General features: G+C 41.9%; 3 protein-coding genes across 6 annotated transcripts in view; 2 read left to right on the top strand and 1 right to left on the bottom strand.

The window, feature by feature from the left end:
* adcy2b (adenylate cyclase 2b (brain)) overlaps positions 1 to 8,891 on the top strand; it is a gene marked incomplete at both ends in the record, with an annotated part of 45,465 nt that extends 36,574 nt beyond the window's left edge. For all 3 annotated transcript variants that reach the window (XM_083899908.1, XM_083899907.1, XM_083899906.1), the window contains 7 exons: positions 1,100 to 1,184; positions 2,976 to 3,134; positions 4,129 to 4,275; positions 4,461 to 4,568; positions 7,537 to 7,651; positions 7,747 to 7,871; positions 8,739 to 8,891. In XM_083899908.1, the coding sequence (XP_083756034.1) occupies positions 1,100 to 1,184; positions 2,976 to 3,134; positions 4,129 to 4,275; positions 4,461 to 4,568; positions 7,537 to 7,651; positions 7,747 to 7,871; positions 8,739 to 8,891 (892 nt within the window). The remainder of the gene's footprint in view (positions 1 to 1,099; positions 1,185 to 2,975; positions 3,135 to 4,128; positions 4,276 to 4,460; positions 4,569 to 7,536; positions 7,652 to 7,746; positions 7,872 to 8,738) is intronic.
* A 1,235-nt stretch (positions 8,892 to 10,126) lies between these two features.
* Positions 10,127 to 13,651, bottom strand: cfap90 (cilia and flagella associated protein 90; the record flags this gene model as incomplete). Its single annotated transcript, XM_083899679.1, has 3 exons — positions 10,127 to 10,306; positions 13,119 to 13,235; positions 13,535 to 13,651. The coding sequence occupies 3 exons, from the start codon at positions 13,649 to 13,651 to the stop codon at positions 10,127 to 10,129; spliced, it is 414 nt and encodes a 137-aa protein (XP_083755805.1).
* A 5,691-nt stretch (positions 13,652 to 19,342) lies between these two features.
* Positions 19,343 to 21,286, top strand: part of LOC310935845 (triple functional domain protein) — a 79,484-nt gene continuing 77,540 nt past the window's right edge. For both annotated transcript variants that reach the window (XM_083899816.1, XM_083899815.1), the window contains exon 1: positions 19,343 to 19,454. In XM_083899816.1, the coding sequence (XP_083755942.1) occupies positions 19,385 to 19,454 (70 nt within the window). In that variant the 5' untranslated portion in view covers positions 19,343 to 19,384. The remainder of the gene's footprint in view (positions 19,455 to 21,286) is intronic.

The following is a 21,286-nucleotide window of genomic DNA, read 5'->3' as shown; positions in this document are numbered from 1 at the left end:
ACACTCTGTAACTGCGAAAATTATTATTTGAATGATTGGGCAAGCAGGATGAGGTGTTGATATTGGGGAAAATATGCTACTGTAGAATTATGAATAAGAATTTACGAGATTGATGAACTCCCTTTTTTACATCCAAGGAAACAGCGTGTTAAGATTTAGTTTCTGTGTCTGTAGCTCCATGCTTATCGTGCTGGTTTGGGTTTTTAAAGGGTGGTCATTGCTGCAATCATCTATTCCTGCTTGAGTCTACTAATATCTTCTAATATTGAGTCCCCACTCAACTCTTGCACAAAAATGACAAGTAATTGCTGCCTCCATGAGTAAGGAACAAAATTTACTTAACTTAATGCAGCAGTAGACGAGTAGCTCCTCCGTTTTCACGAGCTCAACATACAGTTTTTCCTCTGTGGACTTTGGTGCAGCAGACTTCAGATTCCATTTAGAAAAGGATGGTGTGTTCCAGAGTCCATCCAGACGTGGGACTTATCCTACCTCCAACTAGAAAAAGTGCACTGGAATGCTTAAAAGGGTGGGACCTCCTACTCACGAAGTCGAGGCTGATCGACCTAACCCCCCTTCACCGAAATGAAGTCGGAGAATAATGGCGGCGCCCATGGAGTCACATAAATGGCTATAAACTTTACTTTTCTGAGTGTAGAGTTGTTTTAGACACAGCAATTTTATCACAACTTGTTTTTCATGTTTCGGCATGACATTATGTCGTTGTTGTATTCTGTTAGCATGTATATATGTAGGGCAACGGTAAAAGTATACCCATGACGTTACATATCGATATGGATCGCTTTTACATCCTCCTCGCCTCTTCAAACATAAAGAGAAAGCGCCACGATCGTCCATGTTTTCTAACATTCCAGTTCAATTGCCTGTAACGCTTTGAAGTAGGAGCTAGTACAATTCAGGTAGGAAGAGTCTCATATCCCATTTGTTTGGATGGGCTCTGGAAAGCAGGGTAACAATTAAATAAATCACAACATTTGCTTGAGATATAGTACACGGAACTACCTCTTTAAAGCTGTTGTCACCGATGTCATCTTTTGACTAAATCCCTCTCTCTCGCTGTCTCTCTCTGTCTCTACAGACCTGGAGTCCTGAAGGATCTAAAGACAATGGGCTCTGTGTCTCTCTTCATCTTCTTTATCACCCTGCTGGTGTTGGCCCGGCAGGTCAGTGTCGTCTTCTTAAGTGGCCATAACAACATAACCAGACACCGCTATGTAATAGTGATGTATACTTAACAGCCTATGTATTGTGGCCTTTTAGGTTAGACGTTTATTTGGGGCACTGCAGGTCACTCACTGCTCTTGTTTTATGGAAACTCTGGACTTGTGAAATGATAAAAGTTAAGAAGGCTTCTTCAAAGATTTTGGCTCCACATGTTGGTTGGAGCCAGAGTCTGAGCCTGGCACTCTGACGCCGTCTCCTCCACATATGCGACCCACAGTCAGCTGGCAGAGATGTGGCGTACACTGGGGTGTCGTCCATCATCTGTGACACCGCAACAGCTGTTCTGTGGACAGAAAGACTTTCCCCCAGAGTCTCCGGACCCAAAACTGTGGCGTAAAAGAGAGAGAAACAGAGGCACAGTTTTGTGCTCCATGTGTTCGTCTCATACTGGGTCAGTGTCACCAGACGGGTGGGGAGCATTTTTATGGAAACACAGTCTTTATTTTTTACTGTCATAGCTAAAATCCAGGCTGTGTCATTGAAGGGTAACTGCATTTATCTTACCGGATGCTGTTTGGTGATAATTCAGCGCATTATGCTTCATCATTGTCATGAAAATAATTAAAGGGTCGCGCTGGTGTTTCTCTTGACACATCTGTGTGTAAATCAGAGCCGGCGACGTGGGTGCAAAGGCTAACAGAATCCATTTTTTACACGCTTTTAGAGCGCTGTTAATAAATTTGTCCTACAAAATGTTTATCGTCCGCCGTAATGAGTCCTTCCTGAGCCAGTTAGTCAGAGGGAGGAGGAAGCATCAGTAATTCATCAGTAATTCATCCCAGAAGAACAGCTGCGCGATGGAGCAAAGCTCATTCACAAGCTTGTTAGCTCTGGTTTTTTTAAACGGCATTTGGAATGAGCTCAGTTTCTTCTGGCCTAGTTTCGCAATTCCTGGAGTTCCTTTTTTTGCGCTCTAACTTAATATTCTCATATGTGTGCATATATACACACACATGCACGCAGATGACGCACAGACTAATATTCTTCCAAAGATAGAAGCTGGTTTATAATTCTTTGAGCCACCTCAGGCTGCAGCACAAGATCTTCTGCATGCACATTAGTCGCTAGATCCCTTTAAATTGGCGGCATTCTTTAATCCCAAAGGAAAAATATGTAATGCACACATACATCATCCAGACTGCTACCCACACACATGAAATAAATGTCACCGGAGACTGAGGACGCTCCCACATACAGTACAGTAGAGCACACACAGAGCGTAGGTCAGCCCACAGGTAGCCTGGAGCTCTCAGAGATATATGAGCGCAATGATGGCGCGTTCAGGGACACCCGCCCCCTCTCTGCCGTCTCATAGACAAACACACACTCCTGGGATGGTTTGACCCCAATAGATGAGAGTTGCTGACATACTTGGATCTGTTCAAAACTCCCCGAAGCGTGAAGAAACCAAAACATAACAAAAGGAGCGGCGGCGGTGGCAGCGGCGGTGACGGCTATACTTTATGCAAAACACTGACACGCTGTCTGCTCACTGTTTCCTTCAGCTTCTCGAACACCGCTTCAGCGTCGTTTTATAGGGACATTAATTTTATATGAAGACCAAGCGCGCCTTTTATTTTCACTTAACCAATCAGTCCTATAAAATATCCGTCTGATTCTAAAAAATATGTTTTTTTAATGATGATTGATGACCTCTTTAGCTCTGGAGCAGAGTGCTCGGTGTGAATGACGCAGGTGTCTCTTTTACTCTTTGTGTCCTCCTGTAACAGAATGAATATTACTGTAGGTTGGACTTCCTGTGGAGGGACAAGTTCAAGAGGGAGTGCGAGGAGATCGAAACCATGGAGAACCTCAACCGCGTGCTGCTGGAGAACGTCCTGCCCGCGCACGTCGCCGAACACTTCCTGGGACGCAACTGGAAAAACGAGGTAAAATTGAAACGCTCGGAAAATGTTTATTTTTATTGAAGTAATTTACCTTTTTTTATATTGATATTCATCAAAAAAATTACTTACAAATTAGTATATGGTCAACTATCACCAGTTACTGTTTGCATTTTATAAATTCATGTACAGGCGACTGTTACTGGATGACTTTAATATCAAAAATATGAAAAGATGACAAGTTTTTGGTTTGATTTTTCAGTGGATATAGAGTGGTTTGTGAGTGTATAGTGTCTGTAGTCTTCTCTCACTAGAGAAGAGATGATTTTTCAGCTTCTTTCCCTTCATTTAGTGTCTTTTCCTCACATCTTTTCCCCCACAAGTCTCCCGTCTTTGTACTGAGCTATTAGTGATGTGCAGTCCCTTCATTAAAAAACATTAATTCAAAAACATTTATTCACCACCATTAGTATTAGTAGAGTATGACCGGAGAACCAAATACATATTCCCACTCCTGAAACGTGTTGCATAACCCTATCTATTCCTAATGATCATAGGCCGATGGGAAGAGGAGCTGTCGCTTTGAATGTTTTCTCTTTTTATCTCATCTGCAGATTCAGCGCTCGTTGTGTCATTCTGAGCTGCTGAGTATGATTTAGGACTTAAATTTACAGAGTGGACCGTCTTCAGGACTCCTAATATACATTTTTGCCCAAGCAAATCTAAATAAAGGCCTAAACATACCGGGAGGCATGGCCATTAAACATGATGAAATGCCAGTATTTTGCATATTATATTATATTAACCTTCCGTGTGGCGTTAATTCAAGTCTTTCGTCAGCATTTCTCTTTGCGTTTGTCATTTTATTCTCCATTATTGCTTAATAAACATATTAGTTTTGCGCTGTGTTTGTCTCTGTGTGCTGTCCCTACGTACACGTGGTGGAGAGTGAATGAGACCATTCATCTCTAATTTTCCTCCCCTGCTGCGTGAATCAACGCGTCCACGCATTATTTTCTCCTTTTCCGCTTGTTATCAGGATCTTTATCATCAGTCGTACGAGTCCGTGTGTGTGATGTTCGCCTCCATCCCGGACTTCAAAGAGTTCTACACAGAGTCTGATGTCAATAAGGAAGGATTGGAGTGTCTCCGTCTTCTCAACGAGATCATAGCCGACTTTGATGAGGTAAACTCTCCTCGGCGTCGTCGTCGTCGTCATCTAACCGAGCGACTTTGGAAAGAAATATTTTCCCACTGCTTTTTGGAGAGACAATCACAGAACTCGGGTTGTTATTTTCCACAGTAAGAAGAAGAAGAAGATGACGCCCTGTGTTTGATTGACAGCTGATGTTCTCTTTGGTTTGTCCTCAGCTGCTGTCCAAGCCCAAGTTCAGCGGCGTGGAGAAGATAAAAACCATCGGGAGCACCTACATGGCCGCGACTGGACTCAATGTAACGCCGGGACCAGAGTGCACACAGGCATGCTTTTACACACACACACACACACACATGGACACAACACACACACACATGTGTAGAGGTCAAAGGTTGTACAGTCAGTTTGAGTTGATAACAGCATTTAAGCGTGCCAAAACAGCTTTGGCAGGCCCGAAGCTCGTATTCACTCAACTTGTCATTTTTCATTCATGGTCACATAACATGATGACATTTTTTATATGTGTGTGTGTGGGGATCTCTGCTTAAAATGCACAGCACATACAGTGCGACTCCAGCAAATGTGATTCATTACTACAACTCATTTGAATACATTAGAATAATCACTGGAAGCAGTCGAGATTGTGATTCAGAAAAAAACGTGTGTGTGTGTAGAAACAAATGGACATGATTTGGTAGGAAATGGGCTTTGTTGGCTGTTCGCTGGGGTCCACTCTCCTTAGTTACCGTTGCCATGTCTGTCAAGCTTCACATAGGAGCAAATCACGTGAAATTACTTTTCCATGATGAGGTGAGAGAAGCGTTTTTACCACTAGCTGGAAAAATTATACAGTGAAATTGTGTAATTTTTCACAGTTTCAGTGTCTGCATACATACAGCAGTGTACTGTTCATGTTTCAAAGTAAAAGCACTCTACTGTTGCAGTTAATTTTCTTTTTTCAACATAGCTTTATTGTGAAATATGTGCAGGACTGAAGTGTCCTGGTATTTAGCTAAAAGTACAAAAGATTTTTATTTTATTTACACTATATATGTACAAAAGTATTGAATTCAGGTGTTTCAGTCTGGCTTTGGGCTCCGTATCTCCAAAAAAGGACAATCTTAACACTTCAGCATACCCTGACATTTTGTGGCAACAGTTTACAGAAGGTCCTTCTTCTCTATTCCAACATGACCGTTTCCCAGTGCACAAAGCAAGGACTATAAAGACATGGTTTGACCAGTTTGAGCAACGTGCCTGACCTCATAAATGCTCTACAGAATGAACGAAGCACCAATTCACGTAGATACACTTGAGGAAAGTCTTCCAAGAAGAGTTGAAGCTGTTGTAGCTGCAAAAAGAGGCGACCAACTCCTTATGAAAGTACTTTATATATATTTACATGACAGTCCCTGTTGGTGTAACAGTCAGGCGTACGAATACTCTTGTCCATATAGTGTCTGTCTTATGATATTTAAGCAGAAGCTTCACAGATGCTCCTCGTGTAGACCACACACTCTTGTCCTCATAGGAGAACCCTTTTAAGGTCCAGGTAGAACCTTTTTTATAAAGGATCCACCTGGAACCCTTTTGGAGGGTTCCACCAAGAAACCTTTTAAAACCCTTTATTCAGGAAAGGGGTTTTAAAGGGTTCTCTGGATCAAAACGGTTCTCACTGGAACCATTAATGATACCAAGAACCCTTGAAAAAACCTTTCCCGAAGAAAGGGTTTTTCAGAAGCAAATGGTTCCTGGTAGAACCTCAGCCCTTGTAGAAGAACCCTTTTGGAACCCTTATTTCTAAGAGTGCAGACACGTATGAGATGCTGCAGATCAGCCGTAAACGCCCTCTGCACACACACACCAGTGTAAAACCAGCACCAGACACCAGCTGAGCTCTCTGCTGCTCCTTCAGAGCTGAACCAAAACCACAAGCAAACAACGCAGCTGCTGAGAAGAGCTCCCCAAGAGCACTTGACAAAGAGAGCTTTTGTAAAGTATTACCTGTGTCAGTGTTAATCACACAAACGACACGTTACCAGTTCAGTCAGCCAGTATTTCCACTGAAAAAGTGGAAATAATCAAACACTGGCTCTTCTTTGTGTCTCTGGAGGACGCTGTAACAGGTTTCTGCTGCCACGCAGGAAATAAAGTCACGATGAGGTCAAACAAGTTTTTGGCATCTCCTGACATTTTGCAGCCCGCGGATCGCATCCGTCACGGAAGCTTGAAGACGGCGAAGTGTGAAAAATGTCGTAATGTTTCCGAGAAAATAATTTGGTGTCAAAATAAAAGAGATTAGAAGAGGGTTCTTCTGTAAACTCAGCTGACCTGAGGCCAGCCAAACACTGTGACACTGTCTGATGTCTGCGGTGAAATTCTGTGTAATCGTGTGATCACTAACCCACAGATGTGAGGGGATTACTTCAGGACATGTGGTCTACAAAATCATCATTCTGTGGTGAGAGTTGTTGCCTTTGCAGCAAAAAGACCCAATGGCCTTTCTTTTAGGGCTCAAACAATTACTTAAATAATCGATCAATAATCGATTACTAAATTAATAGTCAGCTATTTTGCTAATCAAGGGTTTTTTCATTATTAAAGGTGCATTATCATGTAACAAATCTAAAGCAACTGGCCATAAAATCCTCCTAATGTGTCACAGAGACTCAGGAATAATGAAATCGTGTTTTGTCATGTGTCCCCACCTACCGCCGTCTACCAATCATTGCATTCAGTAGAGTCTCCGCTGCCGAGCAACCACGGGTTGCCAGTTACGTCAGAAAACAAAACCTAAAAGACCTCGGTATTTTAAAATTGAATGCAGTAACCGTTTTTGGCCACATTCTTACATATGGCACCTTTAAAACAAGATTTGTGATTGTTTTAGCTTCTTAAATGTGAATATTTTCTTAATTTCTTTGCTTCAGATAACAAAGAAATCATTAAAACTCAACAATAGACACTAGCTGTTTCCTAGTTATCCCCTAAATCATGGGTGTTTTTTCAATAAGAGCCGGATTTGATAATGTGAAGATTTCCTTTACATATAAATGCACTGTTTTATGTGCACTTTTTTTCTAATTTTAGCCAAATCAAAGCCACGCAGGAGTGAAAAATAAAAAAAGTCAGCCTTTCTTTCCCACCTGGAGACAAACAACATAACACACAGAATGAGTCTTTCTATAACAGGTGGATTTTAAAACAAGGACTCAAAGGTTTCAACTCCTTACCAGCCGAGCGAAAAGAACCCTTCAACTTATTTCCTTTCCGCTCTTTTATCTCCACCAGGAACACGACAGACAGTACATGCACATCGGCACAATGGTGGAGTTTGCCTTTGCTCTCGTCGGGAAGCTCGACGTCATCAACAAACACTCCTTCAACGACTTCAGACTCAGAATTGGTGAGAACCTCTTTTTTTTTTATTAGTCTGCATACATTTATGCATAAAGTGGATTATAGACTTATACTGTGGTGGCATATGTTTTGTTATGTCAGGGATAAACCACGGCCCAGTGATCGCGGGCGTTATCGGGGCCCAGAAACCGCAGTACGACATCTGGGGAAACAGCGTGAACGTGGCCAGCAGGATGGAGACCACCGGAGTCCTGGGCAAAATACAGGTGAGTGTTTCTGCGCGGTTTAAAACATGCAGATTCTCCTCTCTACACTGGTTTTCTTAGCTATTTAATACCTAAGCCTTTTTGTTGCTTAATTTAACCATAAAAGGGCATGAAAATTGTCCTGTGAATAAATGCTTTTGCCCATTTTTCCAGAATAACTTTCCATATCTGTAAAGATATTTACGATTTACTGCATGTTAAAATAGTGTATTAACAAATTAAAATGAAGAAAAACAAAAAAGTTGTACATGAACACCAGATTTTGGAACACCAGAGCCTGGAACCCTTTTGGAGGGTTCCACCAAGAACCCTTTTAAAACCCTTTATTCAGGAATGGGGGTTTTAAAGGGTTCTCTGGATCAAAATGGTTCTTACTGGAACCATTAGTGTTACCAAGAACCCTTGAAAAACCCTTTCTTCGGGAGACGGTTTTTCTGAAGCAAATGGTTCCAGGTAGAACCTCATCCCTTTTGGAACCCTTATTTCTAAGAGTGTAGATTAGATCTCAATGTGCAAAAACAGGCCAAAAAGTGGAAACTGTGTAGTGACAAAGACTCTGATTCGCCGTCTTCCGGCAACGGCGTGAGTGAAATTACTGTAATACCAACACGTTGACTTTGACGTGCAACTTCTCAACTTTCAGAAACCGTTGGAATTTTTCAGATTTTTACGGTAAAACAACAGAGACCAGAAGGATGTCTGTTTTTGAGATTGATGACGAGGTGGAACTCATACGTTGAACCTGTGGTCTATTCTGTGCTTTTAAAACATTGAAAATCAGAGTCTCAAGGTTCTCTGTGTCTGTGGTCGTCTTTAAAGCAGACATTAGCGGAAACTCCAACCAGTCACCACTTTGTGTCCCTGCAGGTCACAGAGGAGACGAGTCAGATCTTAACAATGTTGGGTTACATGTGTCCGTGTCGCGGCATCATCAACGTGAAGGGCAAAGGGGAGCTGAAGACCTTCTTCGTTCACACGGAAATGACCCGGTCGCAGTCGCAGGGGACTGTGATGCCTTGAGTGCTTTCACTCCAAAACCAACAAACAGACTGGAGGGGGGGAAAACAGTCGTGATTTTGTCAATGCTTTGTCAAAAAACCAAACCCAATTACCAGCAGCCAAGTCTGGACAGAGACACGATGCAGAGCGGGGGACTGCACCGCCGCGGTCCTTCAACGCTGCACTTTAGCACGGTTATCTGGAGTGTGACGAGGCCTTTGCTTCCGCTCTTCGTCGTCTTAAGGGAGCGTCTGACTAAAGGGAGCTTTGCTAAACGAGTGCAGCTCTCCAGGACCGCAGTCACCCATGTGTACAGTAGTCGTGGTGTGGAGCTAATTACCAATGCCAGTGCTTCAGAGACGTATGCTTGAGCAAACCAAGCTGCCTGCCGAACTGTGTTTTACACATATATATATATATATACTGTACATATATATATATATATCTGCCTGATCGGTACTGTGAGCCTGTTTTCTTCCATTTTATTCCCAAATGGATGTAACAGTAGTTTATTGTCACATAGAGCAGTTAAAGCCAACAAGTTGCCAACGTGATGGAGGAGGGATGGGGTTGGGGGTCAGGGGTCATCCTCGCCCAAAACCTGTGAGTCGTGTTTAAAGGTTTATAGCCGCGTTCGTTTGTGTTCCACTGGCGATGACGTGATGTAGGTGGACTCCAGAGGAAAGTGGAGGATTCTGCGAGAGCAGAGTGTGTAAATGTTCACTGCCATCCTTTTGTTATTCATTAAACATTTGTATAGAAATGACACGTGGCTCCGATTTGGTGCTTTCCTACGTTTGTCGCGTCAGAGGCTTGTGTGCTGTGACTGGTTGAAATGTTTTGCGGTGGATTTTTTGAGAGGGTTGACATTTTTTACTCTGAATTTTAAACACTGAAAAAATCAAATTCAAGCACAGATTTACTTCAAGACGCAGGAGACTCAGGCTCACGCAGCATTTTCATGAATAAAATTCAGTTCACACAAATGCAGCTCTGTGTGATTTCCTCAATAACCGATCATTCTTGTCTTTTTCAGAGAGAACGACGTGTCGACTTAAATCTCCACGTGATAATCCAACTTTATTCTCAAAATTTCAAGTTCAGCAAGTCACCGAATACGTGTACCATACACAACTACTACTACTCCATAAAACCCCCCCATTCATCCCTATTTGTCGTAGTCCAGGTGTCGTCCAGGGTTGTGTGTTTTCTCAGCAGCTTCACCGATCCCCTCGCTGAGACGCCACTTGAGCCGTTCAGATGGGAACCACTGATCCGTATCCTTCGTCCACGTTCCACACGAGCCCGTTCTTCATGTAGAACTCAGTCTTGATGCAGGCCACGTGTGCGTGCTGCCGGCCCGACTCGTAGAGGACGGGGACGAGGCGGCGGCCGTATTCTGACGAGGAGAGCACCGGCACGGACCTGGACCTCTCCTGCAAAGTGAGTGTGAGACAACCAAGAGACATTTTAACCCTTATACTCTTAGAAATAAAAGTGCTAAGTAGAACCACATAAGGTTCTTCAACTTGTCCTGATAGGAGAACCTTTTTGGAGGGTTCCACCAAGAACCCTTTTAAAACCCTTTATCCAGGAAAGGGGTATTAAAGCGTTCTCTGGATCAAAATGGTTCTTACTGGAACCATTAGTGTTACCAAGAACCCTTGGAAACCCCTTTCTTCAGGAAAGGTTTTTTCAGAAGCAAATGGTTCCACATAGAACCTCAGCCCTTGTAGAAGGACACTTTAGGAACCCTTATTTCTAGTGTGTTAGAACACAGAGCATTTACTATGTTTATATACAGAGGTTATAAGTATATACAATATAGAGTGTCTTACAACTTTTTTTTCAACCAAAAAAAAAACCTCAATGTTTAAAATAGAATTGAATTTGTGAAATTTAAAAACACATAGTTTTAAAGTTCCCTTGGCCCGTTTTTATGAACAAAAACAAAAGAAACAGTCTAATTGTGTGCCTTCTGCACAATTATTGCCACTTTATCTCTCACGACTAAAACTGTGACTGAAAATGAATCATAACTTTTTGACAAAATATTTAATAGGTGACTGGATAAGGGGTTGTGTATTATTCCCACGGGTGCACCTGCTGCGTGAGCACTACGGAATATACATTCAGTGACGCTGTGACGTTATCCTCACTCAGTTTTTACCATTAAGACTTGAGAACTTGCTGAATTTAGAACAGACAGTTTCTCGCTCCCGGGGCTGAGATCAATTCCCCCGGTGAAATGGTATGTTCCCGTCATACTTTGCATAGTTTATACAAGAACTAGTGTTTTTTTGTTTTTTTTGTGTTTTGTTTTTTTGATAGAAGCATCGGAATGAGAAGGCCAAATTTAGCAGGCGCTGACAGACAACCTCTTCTCCTCTCACTGTAATTACAAACTCAGCAGTGTGTGTGTGTGTGTGTGTGTGTGTGTGTGTGTGTGGCTGCTTTGTTCACCACCTGCTGTTCTCGCAGTGACCCAGAAATACACTGTGAGCTAGATTTCTTGACATGAATAATTACTCCGCGGAGATGAAGTGTCTTCAGAAGGAGCTGCAAACAAACGTCAAACGACTTTAAGAGATATGTGCCATCTATATATAGCTATATACCCCCTCACACACACACATATATGTATATAGAGAGAGAGATTGTGGTGGCTTGTTATAGATAGGGGACATTTTCTTAATAATGTGTGCTCTTTTCCGAGTTTTATTTGGGAAAATGCACTGACAAGTCTGGTCTATAAAGCACTCCAAAAAGCACACGCAGTATCACCCGGAGCTGGGAAAGTTCTGTGAGGTTTTTTTTTTATTTTTTGTGAGAACAAGCAGCAGAAGTTTCTGTGGCTGCTGTTTCGACAGACAGTGATGATTTTCATGAGTCTATTTTTAGCCCGGTAACTTCAAGAGATGGAGATCCAGGCGCTAGCGAACCTGTGAGTTCACGAACAGGAGTTCAGGAGGAGCGTCCTGTCCTGGATGAAAGAAGGTGAAGACGTCCTCTACTGTCAAAGTCCAAGTGAGGTGATGACTGAGAACCTTCACAGGTTTTCACTCTATTGGACAGAGTTGATGTTGAAGAAAAAACCACAGAGAAGGTTCATAGATTTTGTGAAGGAGGACACGAGGACAGTTGGTGTAACACTATGAGGACGCGAGGGAGAGGACAAGATGGAGGTCGATAATCTCTCTTACGAAAGAAGACAGGCGGCGTTAATGTACCAGTTGAATTAATCAATTCCATTCGTTTTATTTTGCACCTTCGTGTAACAAACAACTGCAACCTTTCCCCCTCGCAGGGTTCATACATTTAGTTGCCATGGCAACTTATTTATATTCTTAAAGTTAATTTTACTGACAGCGTGTTGAAGCCTGTCTGGCCTGTATTCCGTTTGTTTGCTGGTCTTGTAAAAATGTGGCACACGGATCTGGACTCGTTTTAAATACGAAATTGTTAATCTAGTTCAAATATCAATATAATTATTATTAGTTATTTTTGTATGTTTTTCTAATGAATAGATTTTTTTTTTTTACATTTGAAATATGTATATATGGTAAACTATTTATCGTTTCACATCAAAACAAAGACTTTTATTTTGAAATTTTTCCATGAAGACTGACCGCAAAAAGACGCACATGATGCGTCCTTTAATAAACGGTCTGTTTATTAAAGGAATAGAGCAGCGCTACAAATAACTAGCGTACATGTGTACTGCGTATGTGTGCCTCTGTTTTTAAAGTTTAGCGTTATTTAAGAGACTCATTTTAACAATCCGGTGTCACGCAAACATGACGTCACGCTCGTCGTTTCCCGGTCAGTCGTCATGGAAACGTGTCATGCGTTAACGCTCGTTAAAGTTGACGCCGTTAAACGCAGTTGACAATAACAGTGTTAACATTTGACAGCACTAGCTATCGTTTTGAAATGTTTTCTCCAAAAATGTAGTCTATAAATCCCACACAACTCTGTTTCTCAGTATAGCAACTTTCAGATCTCTCAACATTGCCGCGCTGCACACAGGAAGTCATTTGTTCTGTGTCAGGAAAGATGGAGGCAACAGCAGCATTGTGCTAGTAAAGTGAGTCACGACTGCAAACAAAACAAATTTGAATTCATAGTTTAGCAGTTTGATTGGATATTTGCTTCTTCTTTTGTCCCCGCCCCCACCCCGAGCTGCTGCTGTATACACACAAACGCTCCCTCAGTCACACACTGAATCTTAAAAGTGTTGGTCACTACCTCCTCGTTGATGTCCAGTCCCCGTCCTTTGTGGTGTCTCCTGTCGTCCCGGTGCACTTTCATGTCGTAACCCTCGGCCTGGTGGAACACCAGGTCGTACATGGACACGTGTGGGACCTACAGCACCACCAGCAGGGAGACAAGTGCAGGTGTCAACGCTCCGTAGAAAGGTCACCTTCTGCTACAGCCTGGCGTCCAAAACACAGTAAACAGAACGAGGCGTCTTGCCAAAAAAGGGCCAGAGAGGGCGACGCAGCAAGTGTGCGCTCAACGAGATCATCTTGAGGATTTTTAAGTCCAATGCCAGAGCTAAGACATTAAGACACATATTTAAGACAATTTGACTGGCTTCTCCGGTGTGGATCATATTCTGTATCTTCAGTCAAATCATGAGTTTTAGCCCAGTTTTCTTTTACCTTCAGGTCCTTGTTGAAGTAGGACATGTCCTTCGGTTGCCTCCGTCGTGGTGGGATGTAACTGAAGGCAGAGAGCGAGGACAGCGGCTTGGTCTTGGCCAGGAGAGACACGTCCATGTTTGTGATTCTCCACAGAAAAAGTCAGTGGTGGTGGTGGTTGTGGCGTCTGTGGTCAGTTGCTAGGATACTGACACGCTCTACCTGACACCTGGTATGTGTTGCCTTCACTTGCCCTCTGTCTGAGTATCCGAGTGCTGAAAAGCTACAGCTTTTTTAGCGAGCTCACCTTTCCTGATCCTCTGACATTTCAAAGTACTGTTGCTGTTGTTGTTTATTATTAGAGCCTAATACACAGTGGTGGGAGGGGCCTAGCATGAAACCTCAAAGGATCGCATTTTTGACGTAGTAAACGTTTGTGAAAATTGACGGAAAGTGGCACGCAAAATCGCTCAATGGCGCCTTGGTGAAACAGAAACTAAGTTGCACCAAATTTCACGGAACTTGGTGGAAATGTGTCACAGCCCATAACGAACAAAAAAGTCAATCGGGACCATGGCCTCAACTCAACAGGAAGTCGGCCATTTTGAATTTGCTGTCCCATTTGGGCGATGTTGCGCGTTAGTTGCGTAAAATAGACAAATGAATCTGAACATTTTGGCTGGTCCTAGCATTCTGACACCCCTAAAAATGCCTTTTTCAGGGTTAAGACCTGGTTTTAGGGTTAGGGGTTAGGGTTAGGCACCTAGTTGTGATGGTTAAGGGTTAGGGTAAGGGGCTAGGGAATGCATTATGTCTATGAATGCTTTACAAACGTGTGAGTGTGTGTGTGTTTTCCAGGTATTACTCATGTTGCGGGGACCTAAAATCTGTTTCCACTGTCACATTATGGGGACTTGTGTCTCCCTTATGGGGAACAACATGCGACGTGTCCTTATATAATGTAAATGATGACATTTTAAACATGAAGACATGGTTAAAATGTGGTTTCAGATGTGGTTACGGTGAGTGTCCAGGAAATGAAGTTAAGTCAATTTAATGTCTTCTGAATTTATCTCATCTGTATGAGGCTCAGTGTGTGTGTGTGTGTGTGTGTCTCAGCTAGCTCATGGCACAGTGTGTGGTGTCCTGTTATTGGCCACCCTCCCCTGCTGCTCCGTCATAATTATGTGGACGAAGAGGACAACAACAGCAGGTGGGACACACACACACACACACACATAGAATATAAATCTGGGAGCCTCAAACAGAGGAGGGAAAAACACTGATTTTGATGTGACTGTGCGAGGATAAGTGGACAAAGATGGAGAGAGAGTGTGTGTCTGTGGGGGAGATGGGGGTTGACACAGTGATCGTGGTTTCAGAGGTTTTCTCGGCACACAACAGTAATTACAGCTGACATTTTATTGCTATTTGGCAGGAATCACTGTGGGAATAGAACCACCTGAAGGCAGGCGGGGGGTCAGTGGTTCAGTGGTGCTGACTTATTAAACCCGAGCTCCCCAGGTTGTTGCTGCTGAGCCTTGTTCTCATCTGTATACCTTCTTTACCCTGTTTTCTCATTCATTTTGGATTTAATGTCCTGCTTTTGGAGAATCTTTGACGTCGTCGTCAGACAAAGAGATGATGAAGGTACTTTTCTTTACAGAAATCAGTCAATATTAACAAAATATGTCACATATTCAGGCTTTAAAAATGTTTGTGTTTTTTTCCCTCTTCTTATGTATTTGTTGAGTCAAGGTTATGGTACATTTTATATCACATCTTTAGTAGTGATATAAAGCCGGGATAATTGTGCACAAGTCACGTTTATTTTTTTCTAAATTTGTTTTATTTTTATTTTTTTTTCACTCAAATTTTAAATTTTTTTTCCTGAAAATTATTTTTTTTTTTTCAAAATTTTAATATCTGATTTTTTTCTAAATTAATTTTTTTAACTCAAATTTTAATTTTTTAACTCAAATTTTAATTTTTTAACTCAAATTTTCCTTTTTTTTCACTCAAATTTTTCTTTTTTTCAATAAAATTTTGAAAAAAAATCTCAATTTTTTTAAAAAGAATCTCAATTTTTTTTTTTTTTTTTTACTCAAATTTTTTTTTTTTTTACTCAAAATTTTTCAAAGTTAAACCAAATTTTGAACTGTGATGTATTAAAAAAATTTGTTTCTTTTGCTCATATAGTTGGTGAGAATGAAAAAAAATAATACATTTTTTTATAATAATATTGATTTCATCAGATTACCTATAGGTTGTGCTGGAAGAAAGAATATAATGCACATTCTAAACATAGAAATTGAAAAAAAATATGCTCTGTATTCTAAGGGTCAAAGGTCACAATTACTAAGAAATCTAAACAACCACATTGTCCAAGTCTCAAAGGATCCATGAAATGATTATGATTAAAATATCACGTCATATTCACATGTATGTTCCAGGAGAGGGGGAAAAAAACAGCGTATTGTATTATTGTGAAACATAACATTTAACCTGTGCTCCTCATCATCGCGACTGTTAACACCTAGTATTTTCAATCATGTTCCTACTGTGAGCATTCAGTGCACATTCAAAACACATTTTCCACTTATTTAATTGGTTTATTGGTTTTCCTGACTGCTTTTTACCTTGCAGATTATTGCAAAGTGCTGTATAAATAAACGCTGATTGGTCGATTGATTTATTTTCAGCAGCAGGGTTGTCAGTTTGTGAGATTTGTGACGACATCTGAATGCAGATGTAATAACAGACGTCAGTCATATATATGTGATTAAAGGGACAGTACGTCACTTGCATGGCAGCATCCGTCCCATTAAAGACCGCGGTCTTCGTCCTCTTGGTTCGAGAACACCTGCTGCTCCTGATGTAAATATAGAGGGATCATTCTGAATCAACGTCAACGTAATCATGTCATATACCGATTATACTTGTGTCTTACACACTGGACCTTTAAACCACAACATTTGTCTGAAATATGTTTATTGTCTCATGTTTTATGGTAAAAAAAAATACTGCATGTTTCCTTTTTGTCAGAACAGTTTGATGGTGACAATGAGCAGATGATGATAACCTGAATATGGAAACCCAGTTTGATCTCCAGTATCAGCCTCCCCCCTGCTGGACGTAAGAAGTACTGCATCAACACAAACATGAGACGCCACAAGGAGGCACAAATAAAACATGAGCTGTGAATGACCTGATACTGAGGAGAGGCACACAGAGAAACACGCCTGCTGCTCTCACTTTCACCCGGTTTTATGACCGCTTTTATTATTTATACTTATTCATATGTCATAGTTTGCCTATAGCCTCAAATGTGGAGCTTTCAGAATATACAAGACTGCAGCGATCTAGCTCTGTGCTGCCGCTTTCACCCCAAATGGCAGACTCATAATGAAACGAGTCTATCTGTGCAACCACAAGGTCCGTGTGAGCACTTGAATAAAGGGAACACTTGAAGCAAAAACTAAACTAGAGAGGTTTTAGCACAGAGAGTACAGACGAGGTCTCATTTGGCACATTTTGGCACCATCTGTGCCATTTGTATTTTCTCATGGACAAAACTTCCTTATTTCATTTTTTTATATTGCCGTTCAATAGAACAGTGTGTGGCTGTCAGACCTAGACAGTGTCATTTTAATACAACATTTAAAAGTTGAACAGGTTTTTGCCGCAACAAATGGTTCCTATTCAGGCCAGATTCTCTTCCACTTGGCCAGGGCTGTGGAAATGCAACAGATTTATCATTTTGCTTTCAGTCATAACATAACATAATTATCGATCATGTTTTAAAGTGTTGCTATAGGAAATAGGAAATGATCTTGTTATCTACATTAGCATGACCTCCTCTCTACAGTTTCCATGATGTCCATGTGTCAGTTGTGTGGTCATGATACACTGTGCTATAAATGCAGTCAATAATACAGATCAATATTGTGGTTGAACTGTGCAGATACTGTTCTGTGTAGAGAGACAAGCGTGACCTGACTTCTCCTCTCATTATTACCTTTATCTGTTGTTTTTTAATCAATTTATTGACTTGTTTTGTGAGTTATTACTGTGTCGCTCTCGAAATGCCTCCAATTTCCTTATGATATCGTGTCGTAAACAGGTTCTATAAACCAGCTCAGCTGCTCCTTAATTCAAAGACTATCAAAAGACAGTCCAACACAGACTGTAATAAATACATTTCAGCCAAAGGTCATTTTAAAAGGACAGTATCATTTAATCTCATCAGAAAGAAAGGGTGTGACATGACACTTGCCCTCAAAGTCATCTGGGTATGGGTCCAATTCGTCACGTGACTCTCACCATTACATAATCATTCTTACATAGGGCACCTTTAATTAATAATAGTGTACGTTATGCAGGGCCGGCCCAAGGCATAAGCAAACTAAGCCACTGCTTAGGGCCCGGTGACCACTAGAGGGGCCCCAAGAGCAATTAACTAAAAAGAAAATAATAATAATAGTTTAGATTGCGGTAGTTTATTTAGAATTTTTCTCCCCATTTTTACCAAAGCTTATGTTATGTATAACATGTTATATATTTTATTTATAAATCATTTTTATTACCTTATTCCAGGTGCCTCTGTTGATTTACATTATTATTTAAGTATTTGTTTGATATGTATTTGTTTATTTTATTTAATGCTGTGGGTTTTTTTTACATATAAAATCAGTCAAATCTTTGTATTACAGGAGTGATAATGTTAGAGTGTCTAAATATCAAAATATTTTATTTATAAACCGTTTGGTTTTATGTATTGATTCTCTGAGTCGCCAGTAGGGGGAGTTGCTGAGTTTGCCAAATATTAATTGAAAGATTTTTCTGTAAGTTTGCAAATCTGGTGTCTGCTTCCATGCAACAAAAAGTGCTCACATTTAGTTTTACAAGTGTATTCGTATTCGCGACAGAGTAGAATAAGTAGAATAGCTTTAGTATAGTAGGTGTGTGAATGATCAATAATCGTTATTATTGGCAGTAACAGAGGGCCCCCAAAATCAAATTTTGCTGAGGGCCCCATGGAGGCTTGGGCCGGCCCTGACGTTATGGGTGACGCGTCAGTACCAGTCTGCACCAGCAGATGGAGCTAGTGACACAGCTGAAATCACAATGGACACAGGATTGAGGGAATGAAGCTCAGTGTTTGGGTTATACATCATCACTTCTCCTCCATTTGACTCACATTGACTCATTTGTTTTTAATGGGAAACAAAAAAAATAAACAATTACCAGTGGATAAATCATTGTCTGTTCTAATTATCAACACTTTTTTAAAAAATTACTAGGCTTTTCTATAGACTGTTGGACTTACAGCTGGCCTGCAAACATGTCATTCACTTAACTATCACAGCTGACAGCCTCTGTGTGCCTTGTTATTATCTGTTTTTTGTGTTTTCAGGCGTGACTCACGCAGAGAAACAAACACGCGCATACGTTACGTGCGCGCACACGCACGTCGGACGCACACACGCGCACGCGCTCGTTCCTTGATGACCCACCGTCTGCTCATTTCCGAAAGCTTACGGAGATTCACCGAGCAGCGACCCGGCCCCTCCCGTCCCCCTACTCCTCCTCCTCCTCCTCCCCGCCCGCCACAGCGACTCTCCCCTCGGCTCCACTCCGAGGAGGAACCCGGTGCCCCCTGGCCGATCGTTTCCAGTCACGTTAGCACCCCCCCCCCTAAAATGGAGGTCTGCAGATGGCACCGCTAGCGTTTACCAGTCGCCGTACCCGTCCGCGTGTCTCTAATGACGCTTTTGTCAGGACAGAAGTGATCTGGTGCCATCTTTTTGTCGATTTTTGTGGAGGATTTACTCGGGAGATACTGGGCTCCAGGTTCTGGTCGAGGCAGCCATGAGCTCCGGAGAGGGAGCGGAGGAGACGAGCAAGGACGCCAGCGACTTATCGCCGTTTCTGAAGACCGGTAAGCAGCGAAAAATAAGTGGGAGAGGTCGCGGTGAGCTCCGCTGGGAGCTTCTCCCTTTGCTCCGGCGACGTAGAGTGACATTGTTCCCGTCTGTGTAGTCTGTTTGGGGGGGTTCAGACACTGAAGCGTACTGTGGGCTGTGACTCAGTTATTTCACAACTTTTCTGACAAATGAAGGGCAAAAAAACACCAGTGGTCGGCACAGATGTGTACACGTCTGGATATGAATTTATTTAAGGCGTTTTTGTGTTAACTAGGTTAAGATAATACATCCAGACTGTGTAGCTAAGCAGCGTTAGCTTGGGCGCTAATAGCGCGAGTTCCATCTTCGGACAAATCTGTGGCATAGCTTCCCTGCTGGAAGCATTGTTGTCATTCTCATTTGTTTTACCTCACACCACTTAAATACAGTATCATATAAGTATATGGTGTGAAATATGTGTTGGAAATAGTGAAGGAAAAGGCAGTTTGGAGAAACAGAAACTGCAGGTTTACAGTATGTTGTCCATGCAGCTTCAACCCGACACACCTGGACCAAGACGGCTTTTTTAATTAACACACACTGGGTGATTCGATTGTATCCAAACCCGGTTCAATTACTGGGTTTTTGTTGGAAAAGCAGGTCAGCGCTGTCCGATAATGGACGTGTGTGTTCACTCAATAGTTTTCAACGTTAGCTTCCCAATGCTAGCCTGTAAGCTAGTCAATCCTGGAACAGATTTGGAGAGCCCTGTGTGCTAACAAATGCTAGCTAATTTAGCACCACTAGTCTGCCTGTGAAGTGACAAAGCTGGCGTGTATCTCGGCAGCTCATGTGTCCCATAAATCGCATAAAAAACACACACTGTGCGTGAGTTTTCCCTGTCAACGTTGCGCCAACTAGCTAGGAAAAAAACAGCGCAACGCTAACAGCTATGTAAACAATACACGGCGTGGAACATACTGTCTGGGTGTGCACTGTGGAGGAGACGCTAGCACTGTGACACAGCTATCAAGGCTAAAAAAAAAGGGGCTACTGTTCATCAGTTTTACTGTAAAACCTCAAAAAAAGTCCCGTGGCACAGATTTATTTCGTCATATATGGTTTAGCTGCTGCTCGTAGGCGAGGTTAAACCCTACAGGGGCAGCATGTACAGTGCTAACATTAGCCAAGCTGGTAAATCTATCATGAACTGACATTAAGTCTCAACACGGGCCTACAGTGGTTTCATAACAATAGCCCATAAAGTGGGAATTTTAACAGAAAATTGAAGCGGTGGCTGGGGATGAAAAAATGTATGGTGACGTTTTTTTTTTAATGTGAGTCAGCTGACTTTTTTGCATGTGAAAGAAAGCATTAAGGAAGGCACATTAAATGTTGAATGTAATGCTCCACTTAGATATACAGTATAAATATTAATGCAAATGACGCGTATATCAAGTGTGCTTTTGTAAGTGGTGTTTTCTGAGGGGAAGTTTTGGGTCCGCTGGACAAAGGCCTGTCTATCTGTGAGTCTCTTTCATGAAGGAGCCGATGAGTTCATGGGGCTGCACTCAGATATGCAGGATAACCCAGCAGCTCTGTTGGCTGACTGCAGCCCACTGAGTTGGATCTGTTGCCTGATGTCATGTCTGCTCTGCTCGCTGTAATGACTCGCATAAATTATTGCTCATGTTTATGAACCGATGCCATAGCTACTCACATATGTGTGTGTCGCAGTGGTCTTTGTAACAGTGGGGGGGGGGGGGGGGGGGGGAGAGTTCATTTCAGGCCCAGATGTTTGTGACACATCAATTCTTACAACGATTCTGTAAATGAACAACTAGGGAACAAGGAAACACAGTTATGT

The sequence above is a fragment of the Microchirus variegatus genome (assembly GCF_963457635.1).
Source record: "Microchirus variegatus genome assembly, chromosome: 13".
Lineage (NCBI taxonomy): Eukaryota > Metazoa > Chordata > Actinopteri > Pleuronectiformes > Soleidae > Microchirus > Microchirus variegatus.
Note: the sequence above shows the minus strand (reverse complement) of the source record. Positions and strands in the feature narration are given on the sequence as shown.